Raw genomic sequence first — 20,437 nt, forward strand, 5'->3', positions numbered from 1 at the left:
ACTTATTTTGTCTTCTGGGAAACATCTTCTGTAGTTTCTGAACGGCAGTATACTAATTGAAAAAATATGACATTTAAGGCAAAATACGAAAAATCTGCATCTTCATTCAAAAGCTTAGTTTACACACCTGGCCCTTAATGCATCGTTTTTCCTTCATTTTGTATGACCCCTTTTATTTTGGTAAAAGAATGAACATTTTGCAGATTCTGCAAGGTGTATATAAACTGTTGACTTCAACTGGATGAGGCTAAGATACAAGTACTCTTTTTTTTTTTTTTTTTTTTTTTTTTTTTTTTTATTATGCTTTACACAACATATACAAACAAACACAACAGAAATTATAAAGTCAGGGAAACTTAAAACAAAAAGAAGAAAATAAAATAAAAATAAATAAAATTACAATCGAAGAGATGCATGACCTTTACATTACTCAAAGATTTTGAAGACAGAAAACAAACGGACAGTTTTGATTGCTTTTCTATTAGTACTATGAAGAATAGTAGCCTACTGAAATAATTTTCCAGTTCTTTAAAAAACACTGTAAAACAGGGTTTTTTGTTAGTAAATTTGCATTTATGAATGTGAAACTTAATTAGTAATATAAACAGATTAATAACGAATGCTTCATTATTCATATTATCATAATCAAAATATCCAAAAACAACATTTTCAAAATGCAAATTAAAATTAGAGAGTATCTTTTTTTTTATAAACACAGAGGTATCATACCATAACTTTTTAACATGACTACAGTGCCAAAAGATATGGGATACAGTTTCCAAATTTAAAGAGCAAAAAGAGCAATTGACATCAATATCCCTCTTAAATTTGCTAAGATACAAGTACTCCTCGCTGCAGACTGTAGCGCGGTGACGTCAGGTACCTACGTCACGTATGTGTTTACCGCGCATGCGCAAAGTGACGTATGGTCTGCCTGTGTAATTTGCATAGCGTGGTGACGTTAGACGTTTTCGCGTTGTGTGTGACGTAATGCGTCATTAAAACGCATGCGCATACTTAACATAATACTGTTATAAAATGTAAAAGTAGCCTATTAAAAGAGCCAAGGTGAAAAAAAGAAGTGGAAAACAAATCGATGATTTTGACCATGTCTTTAGTTTATTTTGTAATATTTGTGTAGTATTATATACAAGGTATTAAGATTGTTGCACTTTATTTCACTGTGTATATTTTAACATTACTCTGCACCTTATATGTTTCTTATTTTATCCTTTCCTCTGTCATGATTCGTGTTTATTTAGTATAATTATGGACATTTTTCTGTTGCTTTGGCAATTCTGCCTGTGGAATATTTAAGCCAATAAAGTATTAAGTTAAATTGACTACATACAGTATATTTTCAGTGTCTACATCCCATTTAATGCATGGTGCCTCCAAAAAACCAAACTGATAACAGTGATCTTTTTTTTTTTATGACACCTCACCCAAAGTTTCACCAAAATGAAATAGTTCTTCTAGCTTTCTTATTCTGTGACAAAGAAATAGTATTTAAATAAATTCTAAATTTAAAAAAAAAAAGAAAAAAAGAAAATGTGGTTTGTTGTTAGGAAACTTGCATTTATGAATATACAATTTACAAAGAAAATAAATTACATTTATAACAAAACAAGCATTCCTTTTAGTTGAGTGAGAATCATAATGTCCTAAAATTAGTTCTTTAAAAGTAATAGGTACATCTCGCTGGATATTATTCTTAAAAAATAAACCAATATTTTCCCAGAGTTGTACAGTATACGTGCAAAATTACGGTGACGCATTGCTGCCACACACTTATTTTTTTTCCCACTCAGCTATGTCGTTATAACGAGATCTTTTCTCGTAAAAACGACATCTTTTCTCGTTAAAACGACATATTTTCTCGTAAAAACGACATAATTTTCTCGTTAAAACGACATCTTTTCTCGTAATAACGAGATCTTTTCTCGTTAAAACGACATAATTTTCTCGTTAAAACGACATCTTTTTCTCGTAATAACGACATAATATGTCATACGATCTGACGTTCCTGTTATAGATGATATGATTATGTTATTGTGTATTATGCAAAGCGTTTGTCCACGCTGCCTTTTCCACAGTCCTGACATAAAGGAGGATGCACGCTGCTGGAGTTAGAATACACTAGCTATATATAGAAATAAACTGTTTTAATAATTTTAATGTATTGGTTTCAATTGTAGCTGCATGTTTATTAGGATTAATCTCCAATCTGCCCTCAGACCCAGAGGATTTAAGATGATCAGATCAAAACTGTTATTTCTGAATAATCGACTCTGAGCTTGGAATATTATTTGGATGAAAGTTTGATTTTACAGAAAATTTAAATACGATCATAAAGAAATAAAATAGAAATGACAAACGGTTTGGCTGCATTATGATAATAATAATTTCGTTCCTTTTCAAAAATGGACAAAATCAATGAAAAAAAAAAATCAGTTTAGTATTTTTGTCTGTGGGTAAAAAGAGAGCTTATGCTTTAATAATTATATGTGGGCGGCAATGAAAAGTCACTTTTTTAACTCAACCTGTCTTCATGTCTATCGCATCATGCAGAATAAATACAAATACAAAAATACAAACAAATCTAGCTTAATTTCGTTTTTCTGTTTCTCAAACAAAACGAAATAATAATAATAATAATAATAATAATAATAATAATAGGCTATTATTATTATTATTATTATTATTATTATTATTATTAGGCCTATTATTATATTTTCCTTATTATGAATTCTATTTATTTATTTCTGCTCATATTTCGATTTGCTGTTAAATCAATCAAAAAGATTTTATAATAAAAATAATAATACGCCTAATAATAATAATAATAATAATAATAATAATAATAATAATAATAATAATAATAAGCATAATAACAATTTGAGTAGCCTATTATTATTATTATTTCATTTTGTTTGAGAAACGGAAAAACGAAAAGCTTGATTCTTCATATTTTTGTTCGTGGGTAAAACACATGAGCTTATTGCTTGAATATTAATTGAACATGCCTGGGCGGCCTTGATACTTATGATTATATACAAATTATACATTATTTATTATATATTATTAAATTTTATTTTTAGCTGAATCAAGCCACGAATCCGGTTTTTCATCTGGATTATAGCCTACTGTGGAAATATGCTGCGCTGGCTGTAAGCACAATGGTAGGTAACAGATAATGAACTCACACGGGAAAGACTGTACATTACCTCTTGTTGGATTTATACGAATTAAGTAAACACAATTTTGTTTTCGATTCTTTTATTGAAGTAGACCTTTCAAGCTGCATAGAGAGACATAAATTGCGAGAGCGCACCCTGTATTTTTACAAAGGCAATTTGTAACGTTTTGTTGTTATTGTGGAAGTACATAAAATAAAGCAGACATTTATATTTCATTCCTCTGTAATCACAAAGTAAGGGATCGCGCTGGTACCGCCGACCCGAAAAGTGCAGTGAGCTTTATATGAGACTTGCAAAGAAACGTTATTGTGACTAATTTGCAGGGCTGGGTTCTCCGAAACCACCTTAACGCTACGTCGTTCTTAAGTTGTACCTTAAGAAGTACCTTATCGTTAATATGTGTTTTCCGAAACCTTCTTAGTTAAGTATACCTTCTGTAAGTCATACGTTCGTAAGGTTGGTCTGGAGCGCTCTTAGCTATACCTTACCGCTGCTGGCGGTTCATACCGCTAGTGGGCACCACGCAAAAAGCTTTTTTACATCGCAGTTTAATTACAAATAGAAAATTTTATATGAACATTTAATATAAAATCTGATTTAGTATTAAAATTGCATTTTTTACTTTAAAATTTTACACATAAAATACTTAAGTTGTTATAGCCTACACCCAGTGTCAAGTCAAGTCACCTTTATTTATATAGCGCTTTTAACAATACAGATTGTGTCAAAGCAACTGCACAGTATTTAAACAGCACAATAGTGTGTAAGTAACGCATTATTGTAAACAATCAATTTTCAGTAAAAGGCAGTTCATAAATGAATTCAGTGATATCATCATCCAGTTCAGTTCAAATAGTATACGGTATCGCTGGAAAGTGTCCCCAACTAAGCAAGCCAGAGGCGACAGCGGCAAGGAACCAAAACTCCACAGGTGACAGAAATGGAGAAAAAACCTTGGGAGAAACCAGGCTCAGTCGGGGGACCAGTTCTGGCCAGTGTATGGAAGTGTTTTCATTAATAAAGTTTCCATGGTTGTTAGCTTTTTTTAATTACTATCTCGAGGCACATCAGCGGGCGAACCATTTGACAGAAAAGGCTATGAGTCTATATAAAGAAAGATGAGTTTACACAAACTTTATAGCTATGGCAGCGAGACCTTGAGTACTTGTTTTAAATCAAAGACGGCGCCGTGCGAGGAGAGTAATAGTGTGTAATGCATACGCCAAAGTCCAATTTTGCATGCATATGATACGCCAATCCTTCCCATTAACTTCAATGGAGAGAGGATGCATACAAATACCACGCATCATCTTTTATATCATCTATATAAAAGATGATGCGTGGTATTTATACGCATCCTCTCTCCATTGAAGTTAATTGGAAGGATTGGCGTATCATATGCACGCAAAATTGGACTTTGGCTTATGCATTACACGCTATTGCAAAGTCGTGTTATTCGTACGCAAAATGATGAGAATAAGTTGAAACACATACACATGTATTTCTGCATGTACATATTTCATTGAGCCCCGATAAATGCAGTTTGTACTATTTCTAAAACGCTTCTTTATTAAAAAAAAACATTGTTTTCTCAATACTTTACCTATACCGCTGTGAAAGAAAGAGCGCACAATCGATCACCGAGGCATCGATATCAACCTATTCAGCACCTCCACCATGGACAGCACCTGCTAAGGTCGCACTTAAGAAGGTTTACCTTAAGCAATATCCTAAGGTATAGTTTGGAGAACACACGTAGGAAAGGTATAGCTGTAGTTAAGGTGTACCTTTTGAGTCTTCGTAGCACGCTAAGAGACAACGTTATCGGAGAACGCAGCCCAGAGCGGTACATCAGACGAACATTTATTCTGCATGATGGGACAGACCGTAAAGACAAGCTGAGTCGAAAAGTGGCTTTTCCGGGCCGCTCACGCACAAATATTAAAGCATAAGCTCTCTTTTCATGAAAAAAAAATCTGGCTTTATTTATTTTCATTTTTTAAACAGAACGAAATCATCATAATCATAACACGATCAAACCGTGTGTCATTTTTCTTTTATTTATTTCTGATACTATTTACATTTTCTGTAAAATCAAACTTTCATCCAAATAATATTCCAAGCTCAGAGTCAGAAATAACAGTTTTGATCTGATCGTCTTAAATCCTCTGGGTCTGAGGGCAGATTAGTATGGAGATTAATCCTAATAAACATGCTGCTACAATTGAAACAATTACATTAAAATTATTAAAACAGTGTATTTCTATAGGCTATATATAGCTAGTGTATTCTAACTCCAGCAGCGTGCATCCTCCTTTAGGTCAGAACTGTGGCGAAGGCAGCGCGGACAAACGTTTAGCTCCCTCACATAATGTCTATAACAGGAACATCAGATCAGATCGTATGACATGATATGTCGTTATAACGAGAAAAAGATGTCGTTTTAACGAGAAAATTATGTCGTTTTTACGAGAAAAGATCTCGTTATTACGAGAAAAGATGTCGTTTTAACGAGATAATTATGTCGTTTTTACGAGAAAAGATGTCGTTTTAACGAGAAAAGATGTCGTTTTAACGAGAAAAGATGTCGTTTTTACGAGAAAAGATCTCGTTATAACGACATAGCTGAGTGGGAAAAAAATTAAGTGTGCGGCAGCAATGCGTCACCGTACAAAATAAATGAAAAACAGTTTCAGTATTAAATTGACAAAATGAACATTTTGTATCAATGTTAACCTTATACTTCTTCATATAAAATTTAACAGGGTAAAATTTGTTAATTAGTTTGAAAGATACTTCTTTAACCTTAGTAAGAAAAAACCTCTGTTGTAAGGACCATATTTTTTTTCCAATTCAAATTTCTAAATAAACTATTCCAATAAGGAATGAAAGACGATAAAGAAGAAACTTTTACAATGAAAAGAGACCTAATTTTGTAATTTCTATCTTTTTTCACAGAAAAAAAAACATATTTTACCTATAGTTGTCTCTAATTGGTCAGAAGAAGAAGCATTTTTAATAGGGGAAAAATTGCTATTTTTCATAATATCATAATAATTCCTGAAGTTATTGCTCCCATAACAATGGCATAATCCTTTGGACTAACCAGTATCTCATATTCTGAAATAAATTCTCTATAAGTCATAAATAAACCTCTGTTGTTAAATAACTGACTCACCAAAATTAAACCATTATTAAACCACTGACTAAGAAATAAAGATGTATTTTTATATAAAATATTTTGATTATTCCAAAAAAATCTATGGGGGGTAAAATTGTGTTTATATATTAAAGCCCAGGCCAAAAGTACCTGTTGGTGGAAATTTGAAAGCTTCACTGGAATTTTGGATATGTTATAATTGCACATAAACAAAAATGTAATACTTCCAACAAATGAAAATGCTTGCCGTGGAAAGATATACCAGCTTGAATTTTGATTTTTCCAATGCTGATTAAGCCAATTTACTTTAAAGGCATAATTTAAAGAATTGAAATCTATAAAATTTAGGCCACCATTGTTATAAGGATTTAGTATAACAGACTTTTTCATATAATGGCATTTGTTTTTCCAGACAAAGTCTGTTAAAGTTCTGTCAATCAATTTACATGTAATCTTATCTACATACAGAGATTGGGCTGCATACGAGAGACGTGATAGCCCCTCAGCTTTAGTGAGCAAAACTCTTCCTGTAATCTTTTTTTTATTGCAAAGAACAAAACGAAATATAATTGTATATACATATATATATTTGTTTTACATAATAATTAAAACTATAAACATGACACATGAGAACAAGAGAAAAAAACTAAAAATATTACATCTACTCGTTCTGAAATTCACCTCCATCACTGATAAAACAATCAACTGAGCAGTAGCCCTCAAAATCTTTGAAGGAATAAAACCCACGCAGGACTCCCCTTCTGCCATTGCCAACATACCCAGGTGGGCAGTCTTTAAATATTTCATGGCACCGTAGGCACTGGGTCAGTGAATAAGGCACCCAGAACTTCTCTTTGTATTGTCCAGAAAATGCACTCCAGTTAACGACACCTAATTTACATAAAAGAACAAACAATATTTAAACAATATTAAATCATTTTAAATTAAGTCAAAAAAAAGAGTCATACAAGGAAAATATTTTAAAATGTATTTTAAAATGTATTATAGGATGGTGTTAGGAAAAGAGTGTTATTTGCTTTGTCTGTAAATTACCAAAGAGATTTAATTCATAAACAACATTAACAATAAGCTTAATTTAAAAAAGTTTGTCAAGTCAAAATTTATGTTAGCTTGGCTTGAGAAAGCATAGCATAAAAGTTTGAAGATTTTTTTTTTTTAATTTGAATGTTTTACAGTTGAGGGCAATACAGTCTATCATAAAAAAAATAATAATAATGAAAAAAAAAGACATAGATGAGAGGAGACAGACAGACAAATAGACAGACACTCAAATACTTTTTACTCACTACATGTTAAAATGTTCATTTTGTCAATTTAATACTGTTTTTCATTTATTTTGCACGTGTCAGTATACTATACAACTCTGGGAAAATATTGGTTTATTTATAAAGAATAATATCCAGGCGAGATGTACCTATTACTTTTAAAGAACTAATTTTGATTATGATTCTGACTCAACTAAAAGGAATGCTTGTTTTGTTATAAATTTAATTTATTTTCTTTGTAAATTGTATATTCATAAATGCAAGTTTCCTAACAACAAACCACTTTTTTTTTTTTTTTTAATTTATTTAAATACTATTTCTTTGTCACAGAATAAGAAAGCTAGAAGAACTATTTCATTTTGTTGAAACTTTGGGTGAGGTGTCTCACCCTCAAGTTTTTATGTTTTTGTCATAAAAAAAATGATCACTGTTATCAGTTTGGTTTTTTGGAGGCACCATGCATAAAATGGGATGCAGACACTGAAAATATACTGTATGTAGTCAATTTAACTTAATACTACTTTATTGGCTTAAATATTCCACAGGCAGAATTGCCAAAGCAACAGAAAAATGTCCATAATTATACTAAATAAACACGAATCATGACAGAGGAAAGGATAAAATAAGAAACATATAAGGTGCAGAGTAATGTTAAAATATACACAGTGAAATAAAGTGCAACAATCTTAATACCTTGTATATAATACTACACAAATATTACAAAATAAACTAAAGACATGGTTAAAATCATCGATTTGTACATATTACTGTTTTTTCCCCTTCTTTTTTTTCACCTTGGCTCTTTTAATAGGCTACTTTTACATTTTATAAGAGTATTATGTTAAGTATGCGCATGCGTTTTAATGACGCATTACGTCACACACAACGCGAAAACGTCTAACGTCACCACGCTATGCAAATTACACAGGCAGACCATACGTCACTTTGCGCATGCGCGGTAAACACATACGTGACGTAGTACCTGACGTCACCGCGCTACAGTCTGCAGCGAGGGGTGTCTCCTAAGATATGCAGTTATATGTAGTAATTCCTCCCATCCAAAAGACGGCGTGTGTAAAATCGAACATGAAGTGTGTGCGCATCGTGTAGTACTTCTGCTTCAGCGCATGCGCAACCACGCCACATGGTTTGATTAGAAGCAAGTTCCAGGATTTTTAAGATGGGTGCCACTTAATAAAACGTGAGATATTGTAGCATAGATTTTCGTTTTAAACACAAGATCGGTTTCCACTCTCGGCTTGGATTAGTTGTACCGTCCTTAAAAATGGTGAAAACAAAGGTAAGTCTTTAACTTGCATCTGGAGTTAACGTTAACTGTGTGTAGTGTGGTTTATGAAGCACAACTAAGTCCGTCTGTCTTTATCGTTGCAAAATCTTAATACTTATTACTTAATACGAAATTCGGTTTTGTAATAAATATGTGTATTTGTCTAACGCTTGACAAAATGATGTATAAGAAAAGTTCAGCTTTATGCGATAAGCGATACACATTGAAGGGAATAAGTTCGATAAGCTATTTTTGAGCTTTTCTATTTTTGAATTTAATTCATGTAGAACCAAAAGAAAGCCGGTGAGGCTGCCAGTCGTGTGGCCGAGGAGACCTACTCCACTGTGCCGCACACCTTCGTGTTTCATCGTGGACAGATCGGCAAAAACGTCGGTGAGCTGGTGTTAGACATGAGAAGAGTCATGGAGCCCTTCACTGCCAGATCTTTAAAGGTGCGTCTCACGATTACTGCTGCTCAACTCTGCGCTCATTTCAAGTGGGGTTCACATACTGACATCATGTTTTGCAGGTGCGGAAGAAAAACGTCTTGAAAGATTTTGTTGCAGTGGCTGGACCATTAGGAATCACGCATTTCTCAATATTTACCAAAACAGAAAATACTATAAATATGGTGAGTATGCAGTTGAGGTTCCCCCTTGTGGAATCTTCAAAATGTTAATTAGTTTACCAAAATGCATGCTATTTGGTATTTAGTACTGACCTGAAAGACATACTTCACATAAAAGGTGTTTACATTAAGTCCACAAGATAAAATATTCAAATGACCCAGTTTAAAAGTTTACATTCTCTTGATTTGTAATACTGTGTTGTTACCTGAATGATCCACAGCAGTGTTTTTTTCTTTAGTGTTAGTTGTTCACGAGTGCCTTGTTTGTCCTGAACGGTTGAACTGCCAGCTGTTCTTTAGAAAAATCTTTGTTTTTTTCAGCATTTTTGTGTATTTGGACCATTTCAACAATGACTGTATGATTTTGAGATGAATCTTTTCACACTGAGGACAACTGAGGGACTTGTATGCAACTATTACAGAAAGTTCAAACGTTCACTGATGCTCAGGAAAGAAACGCGATACATTAAGAACCTTTTGAATTTGAAGATCAGGGAAAATTTAACTTATTTTGTCTTCTGGGAAACATGTTGATTCTGAAGGGCAGTACCAAATGGAAAAAAAAACAATATTTAGGCAAAAAAAAAAAAAAGAAAAATGTACACATTCCCAATAGCACACATATGTCTGCAAGATGTCTGTTAAAGATCTCTTAATCCGGAAAGCATCTGCTGTGTACAAATATCGGACAGACGTCTATAAGATGTGAGTTCTACCAAAGTCCCTTTAAGGCAAGTCATGTCACTCGGCGGCCATCTTTGAAACGCCTCTCTGGCATACAAGTGCAGCTCCTATCTGTTTGAATGGGGAAACATCAAATTCTCCAAAACTGTTCACCAAGCTTACGATTAAATTTCATATTTTAAATCTCCAAAGAAATCCAACAAGAACTGCCTCATAAATATGGTTCCTTGTGCTCCAATAGCGTGAAAAAACGCTTATTTTTCCGGCTAGATGAGCCAGTGCGCATGCGCAGTACTGAGCGCACGTCTTAGAGCGCCGATTGTTTCTATAGCAACCGGGACTTCTAATGGCAGCTGCAGTGACGCGCTGACTTTTCTAATCAACGATTGGCTCTTTCACTAAGAAGGCGGGGCTTCGCTGCCATAATGAGCGTTCCATTTTTCCCCATTCAAAACTACACGAGTGACATGTCTTGGGTGTTCTATAGTCTTTGGTTCTACATACATTCTAAATAGGGCTGGGCGATTTTTTTTTCGATTTTTGAATTCGAATTTATGTTTTAAGACGATTACATTTTTTATAAAATCGAGGTATTGCGATTTTTTTTTAAATAAAAATATTAGATACATTGTAATTGCACCAATGGCAGAATAATTAAGAGGCAATATTGTCCGACCACATGATGGCGCGCCTAATTAACCGCTGTATTCAGAACGGAAAACAAATAGCGCGTTCTGGTAAAAATAACGCGAGTCACTTAGGGAACATGTTTAGCTGCTTGCTAGCAAGTTAGCCTGTTACATCACAGTACATGCAATTTCACTTACCACATAGACAGAGTAGAGAGATGATTGATGACAATGGCGAATTATTTGCATATCAGGGCCTTAGAGTGCGACCTAATTTCTCAATGGTGCGACTAAAAAGAATCTTAGGTCGCACCGGTGCGACCAGCCGTTCAAGGGCAAAAAAAAAAGCTACTACGTGCAACTATGAAAAAAATATTTAGGAGCACCATGTGCGACTGACCCGACCAGCATATTTGTGTTTGCGCTGCGTGGAGCCTCAAAGGTTTCTATGTGTTTTGCATGTTGACTAATGTATCTCAAATGTAGAGAGAGTGTAAATAAGAGACTGAATGGGCAGTAGCTTTGTTTATTATAATAGAGCTTTGTGAGATTGCCAACTAAGATGAGTGACAGCTTTTAATCATTTTTATCTCGTTTGTAAACGAGATATTGATTTATTGTAACGGTTAAATAAACGAAGTTATTATTAAGTGACTTACATTGTCTGACTATGAGACTATTGCCTGATTTTGCTCTATTTCGTCATCAAAAGTAGTCTGAAACAAGTCACAACTGAGCCGCTGCGCATCTCCACTCAAACACAGCGGTGTGTCGTTTATGAATGAATGTGCGTTTTTAAACGAATCTAGTGAAATGATTCAATTTCCCATTCAAACAGAGAGTCACTTGCTTTATTACTGAATGAACCATCCGTTCAAATGAATGAAATGATTCAGTAATTAAATCAGTGTCTTACCACCACCTGCTGGCAGATCGTTTCAGTTATTTAAATCATTTAATATTTCTGTGTTCAAAATTGTATACAATATAAGTGCAAGAGAAAAGCATGGAAATGTATATTTTCCTCCCATCTCATATTTATTTGTCTTACAAACATTTACTGTGTCTGGTATGATAAGAATGGGGCCTGGTGGAAAGCGATCACTGATGCAGTTGCAATGTATATTGCAAAATATATGGTGCCCATATATTGTGGAAAAGCTGGGGTTTCTTTACACACTAAAAGTAGTAGGGGGGGGGGGGGGGTCTATTTAAATCATAAATCGGATTTTTTGTGAAAAAATCAGGGATTTTATTTTTAGGCCATGTCGCCCAGCCCTAATTCTAAACATAAACATTTTAAAGACATCTAATATAAGTCTATTTGACATCTGATAGGAGATGTCCTATAGATGTATTGCAGATGACCCATTTGCTCTTAATGCATCGTTTTTCCTTCTGAATCTTCAGAGAGCATTTGAACCTTCTGTAATAGTTGCATATGAGTCCCTCAGTTGTCCTCCGTCTGAAATGGTGGATCTCAAAATCATACAGTCATTATCAAAAAGGGTTCAAATACCCAAAAATGCAGAAAAAAAATGGTGGGACCTAAAGAGTATTTCTATAGACCAGCAGGCACTGTAACTGTTCAGGGCAAACAAGGGAAAACTATAACTAAACAAAAAAGGTAACAACACAGTATTAAGTATCAAGGGTATATAAAATTTCTCTTGTAGACTATATGTAAATCAAATTTCTTTTATGTGAAATATCTTTTTCAGGTCAGTACTTAACAAAAAAATAACATGCATTTTGTACGATCCCTATTATTTTGGTCAAATAATTAACATTTTGCAGATTCTGCAAGGTGTATGTAAACTTTAGATCTCAACAATATTTGTATTTATTCACCCTTAATTTGTTCTAAACCCGTTTAAGTTTTTTTTGTTCTGTTGAGCACAAAAGATATTTTAAAGAATGTTTGTAACAAAACATCCAACTGTCTTCAAATATATTAACTACTCTTTCTTTCTCCACAGAGGCTTGCACGTCTTCCCAAAGGTCCAACATTATATTTCCGTGTCGCAAAGGTATGTAACTGTACAACTTTTGACGAGTCTTTGATTTGATTTCTCAGATCTGAAGGCACAAATGTTGACGTTTTAGTATTTTAACTGTTAAGTAATACATTTTCAGAGTAAACATGCTGACTAGATTCACTTTCCGATTGATTATATTATAAACATTTTTGTAAATGGCTTTAAAAAAATATTGTCTGTTTATTCCAGTACACCCTCATCAAAGATGTAGTTTCATCTTTAAAGAGGCACAGGATGCATGAACAGCAGTTTTCCCATCATCCTTTGCTAGTGCTGAATAATTTTGGCATCGAGGGCATGCATGTCAAGCTGATGGCCACCATGTTCCAGAACATGTTTCCTTCGATCAATGTACACAAGGTAATTCACTTGCACAGGACTGTAAAACGTTTCTCTGCGTATGATGCAAGTATAGTCTTCTGAGATCTCTGATGTGCACATCCAGCTGATGTTGTTGTCTTGATGGTGAGAAGATATGAAGGATTGTGCAAGTTATGATCATTTAAAACTTGTTTTTCAGCTCAACCTTAACAGCATAAAAAGATGCGTGCTGTTAAATTATGATCCTGTGTCACAGGAGGTAGAGTTTCGTCATTAGTAAGTACCATAGCTTGGTTTTGTTTTCTTGTCATCAAATTAAAGATGCAACTTTACTTTATGCAAACATGACTTTCCTGTGATTATTGAAGTAAACGTACTGATGCATCCTCAAACACATTGCTCTTTCATAAGGTTTCTTAAAATATCCGCTAACCCTTTCCATGTCCTCCTGTAGTAGCTTGAAGGTGGTGCCTGTGGGCATGAGTCGAGGGGTGAAGAAGCTCATGCAGGAGAGGTTTCCCAACATGAGCAAGCTGGAGGACATCAGTGAGCTCCTAATGAAGTTAGTCTTCCACAAGCTGGAGATCATTCACATATTTGATGCATATGATGAAATGTATTCTGATTAAAGCAACAGTGGTGTTTCAAAGTCACACTTTGCACTTTCTGCAGAGGTGTCAACCTTTCAGAGAGCGAGGCAGAGCAGGACGGGGACCACAACATCACAGAGTTGCCTCAGGTGTACTCTGGTCGTGGAAACATGGCCTCGCAGCAAAGCGCAGTTCGGCTAACTGAGGTGAGAAAACCTATTATGCTAGGCTTTTAAAACTCAGCAGTTACTCACCCTCATGTCGTTCCAAACCTTGAAGACCTTAGTTCATCTTCAGAACACAAATTAAGATATTTTTAATTTAATCTGGACCTTGAACATGGTAATTACCTTGCAAGGTCAGGTTTGGAACCACATGAGGTTGACTAACTAATGACAATTTTCATTTTTGGGTGACCCAAGCCTTTAACAGTTTGTGTCTATTGGAACATGATGGTTGTCTGTTCTGTTACAGATTGGTCCCAGAATGACTTTGCAGTTGGTCAAGATAGTAGAAGGCATGGGGGAAGGAAAAGTGCTTTATCACTCCTTCGGTAAGTACAGCTTTGTGTAAGAAATTTAGACGCCCAACCTAGGTATTATTGAGTGTATCACTAAGCTAGTACAAAATGTGCTCTGTCTGCAGTCTCGAAAACAGAGGAAGAGATTCTGGAGATGCTGAAGAGGAAGGAGGCCCGTCTGAAGGAGAAGGAAGAACGGAAGAGAAAGCAAGAACAAAACATTGCCCTAAAAAAAGAAAAACGAGATCAGAATAAGTGAGTAGATCTGCTCCTCTAGTGGTGATGAAGAGCTGGATGTGGTACAGGCTATTGGTTAGAAAACCAGACACAAATAACACGTGTTAACCATGAAGAGTCGTCTTTTCCGCAGAAGTAAATGTTACAGCATCTTTTCACACTGAGGACAACTGAGGTACTCAGAAGGTTTTTACAGAAGGTTCAAATGCTCACTGATGCTTCAGAAGGAAAAACAATGCATTTACAGCCGAGGGTAAAAACTTCTTGAGTTTGAAGATCAGGGTAAATTTGACTCATTTTGTCTTCTGGGAAACATAAGTATCTTCTGCTGCTTCTAAAGGGCAGTACTAAATGGGGGAAAAAAAAGGTATTTAGGCAGAATAGGAAAAACGTACACTTTTATTCTGTTCAAAAGTTTTATGCATCGCTTTTCCTTTTAGAGCTTCAGTGAGTATTTGAACCTTCTGTAATAGTTCCATATGAGTCCTTCAGTTGTCCTCAGTGTAAAAATATGGATCTCAAAATCACACAGTCATTGTTGGAAAGGGTTCAAACACACAATACATGTTAACAATGGAGAGTCATTGTTTCCGCAGAAGTAAATGTTACAGAATTTGGTAATGGTGTTTTGAGATGGGTATTCTGTATTTTTGTTAGATGGTTGCTGCTCATTACTTAAAAAACAATCTCCTCTGATAAAAAGCTTTAAAGGGATCGTTCACCCCCCAAAAAATATTCTGTCATGAATTACTCACACTTATGTTGCTCCAAACCTGTAAGATCTTTGTTCATCTTCAGAACACAAATTAAGATATTTTTGATGAAATCGGAGAGCTTTCTGCCCCTGTGTAGACGGCAACACAAATACCATGTTTAAGGCCCAGAAAGGTAAGTAAGGACATCATTAAAATGGTCCATGTGACATCAGTGCAGGGTTCGCACTAGGTGCTTAGAGTACTTGAATTTGACTTTTTGAAATTTAAAGCCTGGAAAACCTTTGAAAATGGCAATATTCCTGAAGAGGTACTTAAAAAGTGCTTGAAGAGAAACAGATGAACCAACTCAAATTGAATCATTTATGCTGGATCTGCTCCAATTAATTCAAGCACTGAGCTTTTTGAAACTCTGAATCAGTTAAACCAAGGCATCTCAAAATGATGTGGAACTTCATGTATCCCGAATCATTTGATTTAGATCAAAACGGGTTTGTGAATCATTTAGCGAATTAAATGATTAAATCAAATGATTGGCATTGTGCAATTTGTCCCGATCTATATGTAATGATCTGCGATAAGCAAAGTTTTGATGTAAGCCAAATGATTCCCAAAATGCGTTTTTTTTTTTTTTTTTTTTTTTTTAAGTCCCGATCAAAGTCAAATTACTTGCAAATGACTTTGTAAAATCATTTATAGAACTTAAAAGAGAAGACATTGTTTGATAAGTGAGATCTTTTATTCCTTGAAGTCCTTGAAAATCAATTGAAATCATTAAAAAGTCCCTGTCAGTAGTTCAACTGATGTTTTATGAAGCTGGTAGTTGCGTTGCTGTCAATGCAGGGTCAAAAAAAACTCTTGAATTTGATCAAAAATATCTTATGTTTTGAATATGAACAAAGGTCTTACGGGTTTGGAATGACATGAGGGAGAGAAATGACCTACAGTTTATTTTTGGGTGAACTATCCCTTTAAAACCTTTTAAACAAAATAAATTGTATGCCGTTTAAATTTTTTTTTAGGTTTTGTTTGTTGCCAAAAAAACAAAGCATCTTTTTAAATTTAATTTGTGTTGTATCCGGTCCTAAAATATTTAAATTTCTTCAAGGAAAAGAAGCTTGGAGGGCATCAAGAGAAAGCGGCAGCAGGAAGGGCAGGAGTCAGATGATGAAGTGGAGGATCCTGGGAAACAGGAGGACCAGGCTCCAGCGGAGGATTCTGAGGACGAAGCAGAGTATTACAGACAGGCTGTGGGGGAGGAACCAGATGAAGGTATCGCATCATACCAAATTATTTGTGTAGTTTTACTTTTGCAATCTGCACTGGTTCAAATATGTTTTTCAACTCCACAGAAATGTTTCCTGGTGCAAAAAGGAAGCGTGGTCCTGGAAAGTCTCCAAAGCCCTTTAAAAAGAGGAAGCTGTCACCGGGTAAAGGCCCTCCTCATGACAAAAAGAGTTTTAAGTCGTCTGATAGGGGATATAAAGATGGCAGAAAGCCAAAGCGGTTTGGGGATAGAAAACCGCTAGAGGGGAGAAACAGGTTTAGGAAGAGCGAAGGTGGCAAAAAGTTTGGCCCAAAAGGAGGAAAAGGAAATGGATTTGGAGGGCAGAAAAAAGGAGAATCTGGTAAGAGGTTTGGCGGACAGAAAACGTTTAAAGGACGTGCTGTTATGAAACGACAGAAAGGTGCTGGCGGAAAAAAGGACTTCAAACACAAGAAAGGAAAAAGCTGAAGGAACTGAAAGCATCTAAATTGCTGAACCACAAGATGGAACTGTTGCTTCACTCATGCGTCATGTAATACATGACTGATGTATCACCGCCACTCAAAATCATCAGCAGATCAATGCTGCTTTGCATCAGACTTGTTCCTTGTATAAATGTTCATAGATTTGGATACATTTGACCAATAAATCTTTTCAAACCATCAAGCGGCTTGTGTTGCAATCATCTAGATGTTTTCAATGTCACGTGTGCTTGCCTGCGTGATTTCGCCCATCGGTCTGTTTTTTGAAAAAGTGCACTTCTTGCATGAGACAGGAAGTTTGGTAGCATTTCATGGGTGACTGACGGAGTATTTAGTCAAGCAGACATACTTGGTAAGTTTCAACTTGTTTTATTATTTGGCACTTCTTTTTTTTTTGTTCGTTTAGAGAATGAGTTTAATAAACTCGTAAACAGTTTAAAAAAGGGTCTATTGGTGTGGTCCACGTGTAGAAGTTGCTGGGAATAGGTATGTCAAGGTGTGCTAACATAGTATTAAATGTATCTTTTGAGTGAAATATACTGTAATTGATATTTAACTTTGGCTTTAATCAGTTGAATACATTAGGGTATTTGTGCTTGTTGAAATACTTTGCTTTTATAATAAACTAGTTTTGAATGCTTAGCAATTATGTTTCCAAATGTGATTTTAAAATTGCTGTAAATTCTGAAACTTATTAACTTGCATGTTAAAATAAGTTACATTACTGTTCGCAAAAAAGGTAAATACATACTTCATCTCAATATCATAAACATTTGTGGATGTAAAATTGTTATTTAGTGATTATAAGTTTATAAATCACTTATTTTACAGTGCTCAGTTCACGCTTTACTTTCTGTTTTCAGTCTTAAGACTGTTAAACGTTGCAGGTGTGACTTCCTGCAGGCAGAACTGTAAGGTGTTTGTGCTCTGTAAAACCTCTGAATTATGAGGCAACTGAGCAGAAGACCATTTTTTTTATCACTGTCTTTTTGATTGTCAAGTATTTTGCCAGATTATTTAATGTTTTCAGCAACTACTTCAAACTACTTACTGTTTTAAGAATATTTTACTTACCCCACACTGTAAAAAGTTTACACCAGATTCAACTTAAAAACCTAAGTTCAGCAGCTGCCTTAAAATTAAGTTAAATCAGCTTAAAACTACAGGTCATTTTAACAACAATGAGTTGATTTAACTTGTGAGTTGAAATGACTTAAGCTGGTTTAACTTAAAATTTTAAGGCAGCTGCTAAACTTAAGTTTTTAAGCTGAAACTTGTGAGAACATTTTACAGTGCGTTGGCAGATAATTCTATTTGTTTTTAGTAAAATGCACTTATTTTTTTTCCCCATGGAAAAATGACTAAAAATCTTATGTCATTTAGCTCATCTAGCAAATGTATCTTAATTTAAGAACTTTTAGGTATTTTGACTAGAAACGAGACAAAAATGCTAAGTAAGATGAGCCTTTTTTGCAGTGTAGATGATGAAATAGTTTTTAGGATACATGGTATAAAAGAAAGCAAGAGCTGAATCACAGACGGCTAACAATTCATAAACATTAATTAATGACGACTTTTTCCAACTTAAAATCCTTAAAAAACTGATAAATAGATATTGTCAAAGTATTAAGTTATTAATGTTTGCAATTTCTATTTGTTTTTGACGCACCGTGACACATTTAGCGGAATCAAGTGTCAGCTGCTAAGCGACTGAATGCCAGTGGGCTGGGCCTATTGTGAGAAGATGACTATTCACTGATGTCTTGCCCTGGAGGCGGTGTTTATGCAAATGTTTGTGCCTGGGTGACGTCACCTTGGACCTCAGATCCAAACGAGCCGTTTTTGGAGCTTGATTAAATAAATGCTTTGTTTTTGAGGATGTTTAAGCTATGAAACTTGCAGGATGTATTAATGGTATGAAGATGTCTTATATGCCAAAAGATCAAGGCAAATTTGACCCTTTCTGACTGCTGTTTATCATGACGTTTTTAATGGAACCAATATTTATTAATTAAAATCCATGTAAAAGCAATATTAAATTAAATTTTATTAAAGCAGAAGTTCACTTCCAGATCTAAAATTTATAGTTAATGTACTCACCCCCTTGTTATCCAAGATGTTCATGTCTGTTTTTCTTCAGTCGATAAGAAATTATGTTTTTGAGGAAAACATTTCAGGATTTCTCTTCATATAATGGACTTCTATGGTGCCCATGAGTTAGAACTTCCAAAAAGCAGTTTAAATGCGGCTTAAAAATGGCTCTATATGATCCCAGCCAGACCCAGCTCCAGAACTAGATCACTGCTTCTTAAATTAGTGAGGGTTATAAGTTATAAGATAGGCTACGTTATGAACAATGAAGTTCAAATATCTCTTATTTACTGCATTGTTATAATGAGATGATTTGTGCTGAACACAACCTTACCTCAACAAAACTCTGGTGATTTGAGCGGTAAGTGGATTCTAATTTAAGGAAGGGAAGAGGAAGAAGGGTCTTATCTAACGAAACTTTCAGTCATTTTCTATCACTTGTCTAGCTCTGCGTAAACTCTTTCTATTCTGGTTCAATACAGTTAGGGTAGGTTGGAAAAACTCCTGTCTCGTTTTCTTCTCCAACTTTAAAATCATCCTACATCCCTGTAGAAGTGCCAACCTAGTGTTTACAAAGTGAACATGCAAATTTAGCTAGATAAGGCCCTTCAGCTAGGATTGTTTAGAGCCCTTTGAAGCTGCATTGAAACTGCATTTTGGAAGTTCAAACTCATGGGCACCATTGAAGTCCACTATATGGAGAGAAATCCTGAAATGTTTTCCTCAAAAAACATAATTTCTTATGACTGAAGAAAGAACATCTTGGATGACAAGGGGGTGAGTAAATTATCTGTACATTTTTGTTCTGGAAGTGGAACTTCAACTTTAAAGGGTTTAGGCTAGAAGGGATACAGCTCTGGCTGCTGGGCAATTGCAACACACTGGGACTGCTAACCAATCACAAAACATTTTGTTTTTCGGGAGGCGGACCTTCATCAAACCAGGAACTAATCAATCAATTTGTGCCAGCCTGGGGAGAAAGCTATTGTTATACTGTAAATTATGTGAAAAATAATGCGTTTTTTGAACCACCAAGCATGAGAGCATGTTCTAGTGCACCCCAAAACAAAATAAAGATTTTGTAAAAGAGCATAATAAACCCCTTTAACCACAATTTGAATGATTAAAAAACACCAAAATCTTGAAAAAACAAGCAGTATTCTCCGCTCTCAACCGCTGGGGGCATGTCCAAGAGCCATAATTCAGTACTACATAGTTCAAAGTCTTTGTAACATGTTTTCAGCAATACATTTCTAACATTTATAATGTGTTTAGAAGCAACTCTTTTAATTGCCTTTACAT

General features: G+C 34.8%; 1 protein-coding gene across 1 annotated transcript; it reads left to right on the forward strand.

The window, feature by feature from the left end:
• Positions 1–8,804: 8,804 nt before the first annotated feature.
• Positions 8,805–17,228, forward strand: ppan (peter pan homolog). The gene is made up of 12 exons (XM_073837229.1): positions 8,805–8,946; positions 9,222–9,386; positions 9,464–9,565; positions 12,855–12,905; positions 13,104–13,274; positions 13,435–13,511; positions 13,690–13,797; positions 13,908–14,031; positions 14,300–14,378; positions 14,471–14,600; positions 16,404–16,567; positions 16,648–17,228. Exons 1-12 carry the CDS (start codon positions 8,932–8,934, stop codon positions 17,028–17,030), a joined length of 1,569 nt encoding a protein of 522 aa, XP_073693330.1. The 5' UTR covers positions 8,805–8,931; the 3' UTR covers positions 17,031–17,228.
• The last annotated feature ends 3,209 nt before the right edge of the window (positions 17,229–20,437 follow it).

The sequence above is a fragment of the Garra rufa genome, chromosome 1 (assembly GCF_049309525.1).
Source record: "Garra rufa chromosome 1, GarRuf1.0, whole genome shotgun sequence".
Classification (NCBI taxonomy): domain Eukaryota; kingdom Metazoa; phylum Chordata; class Actinopteri; order Cypriniformes; family Cyprinidae; genus Garra; species Garra rufa.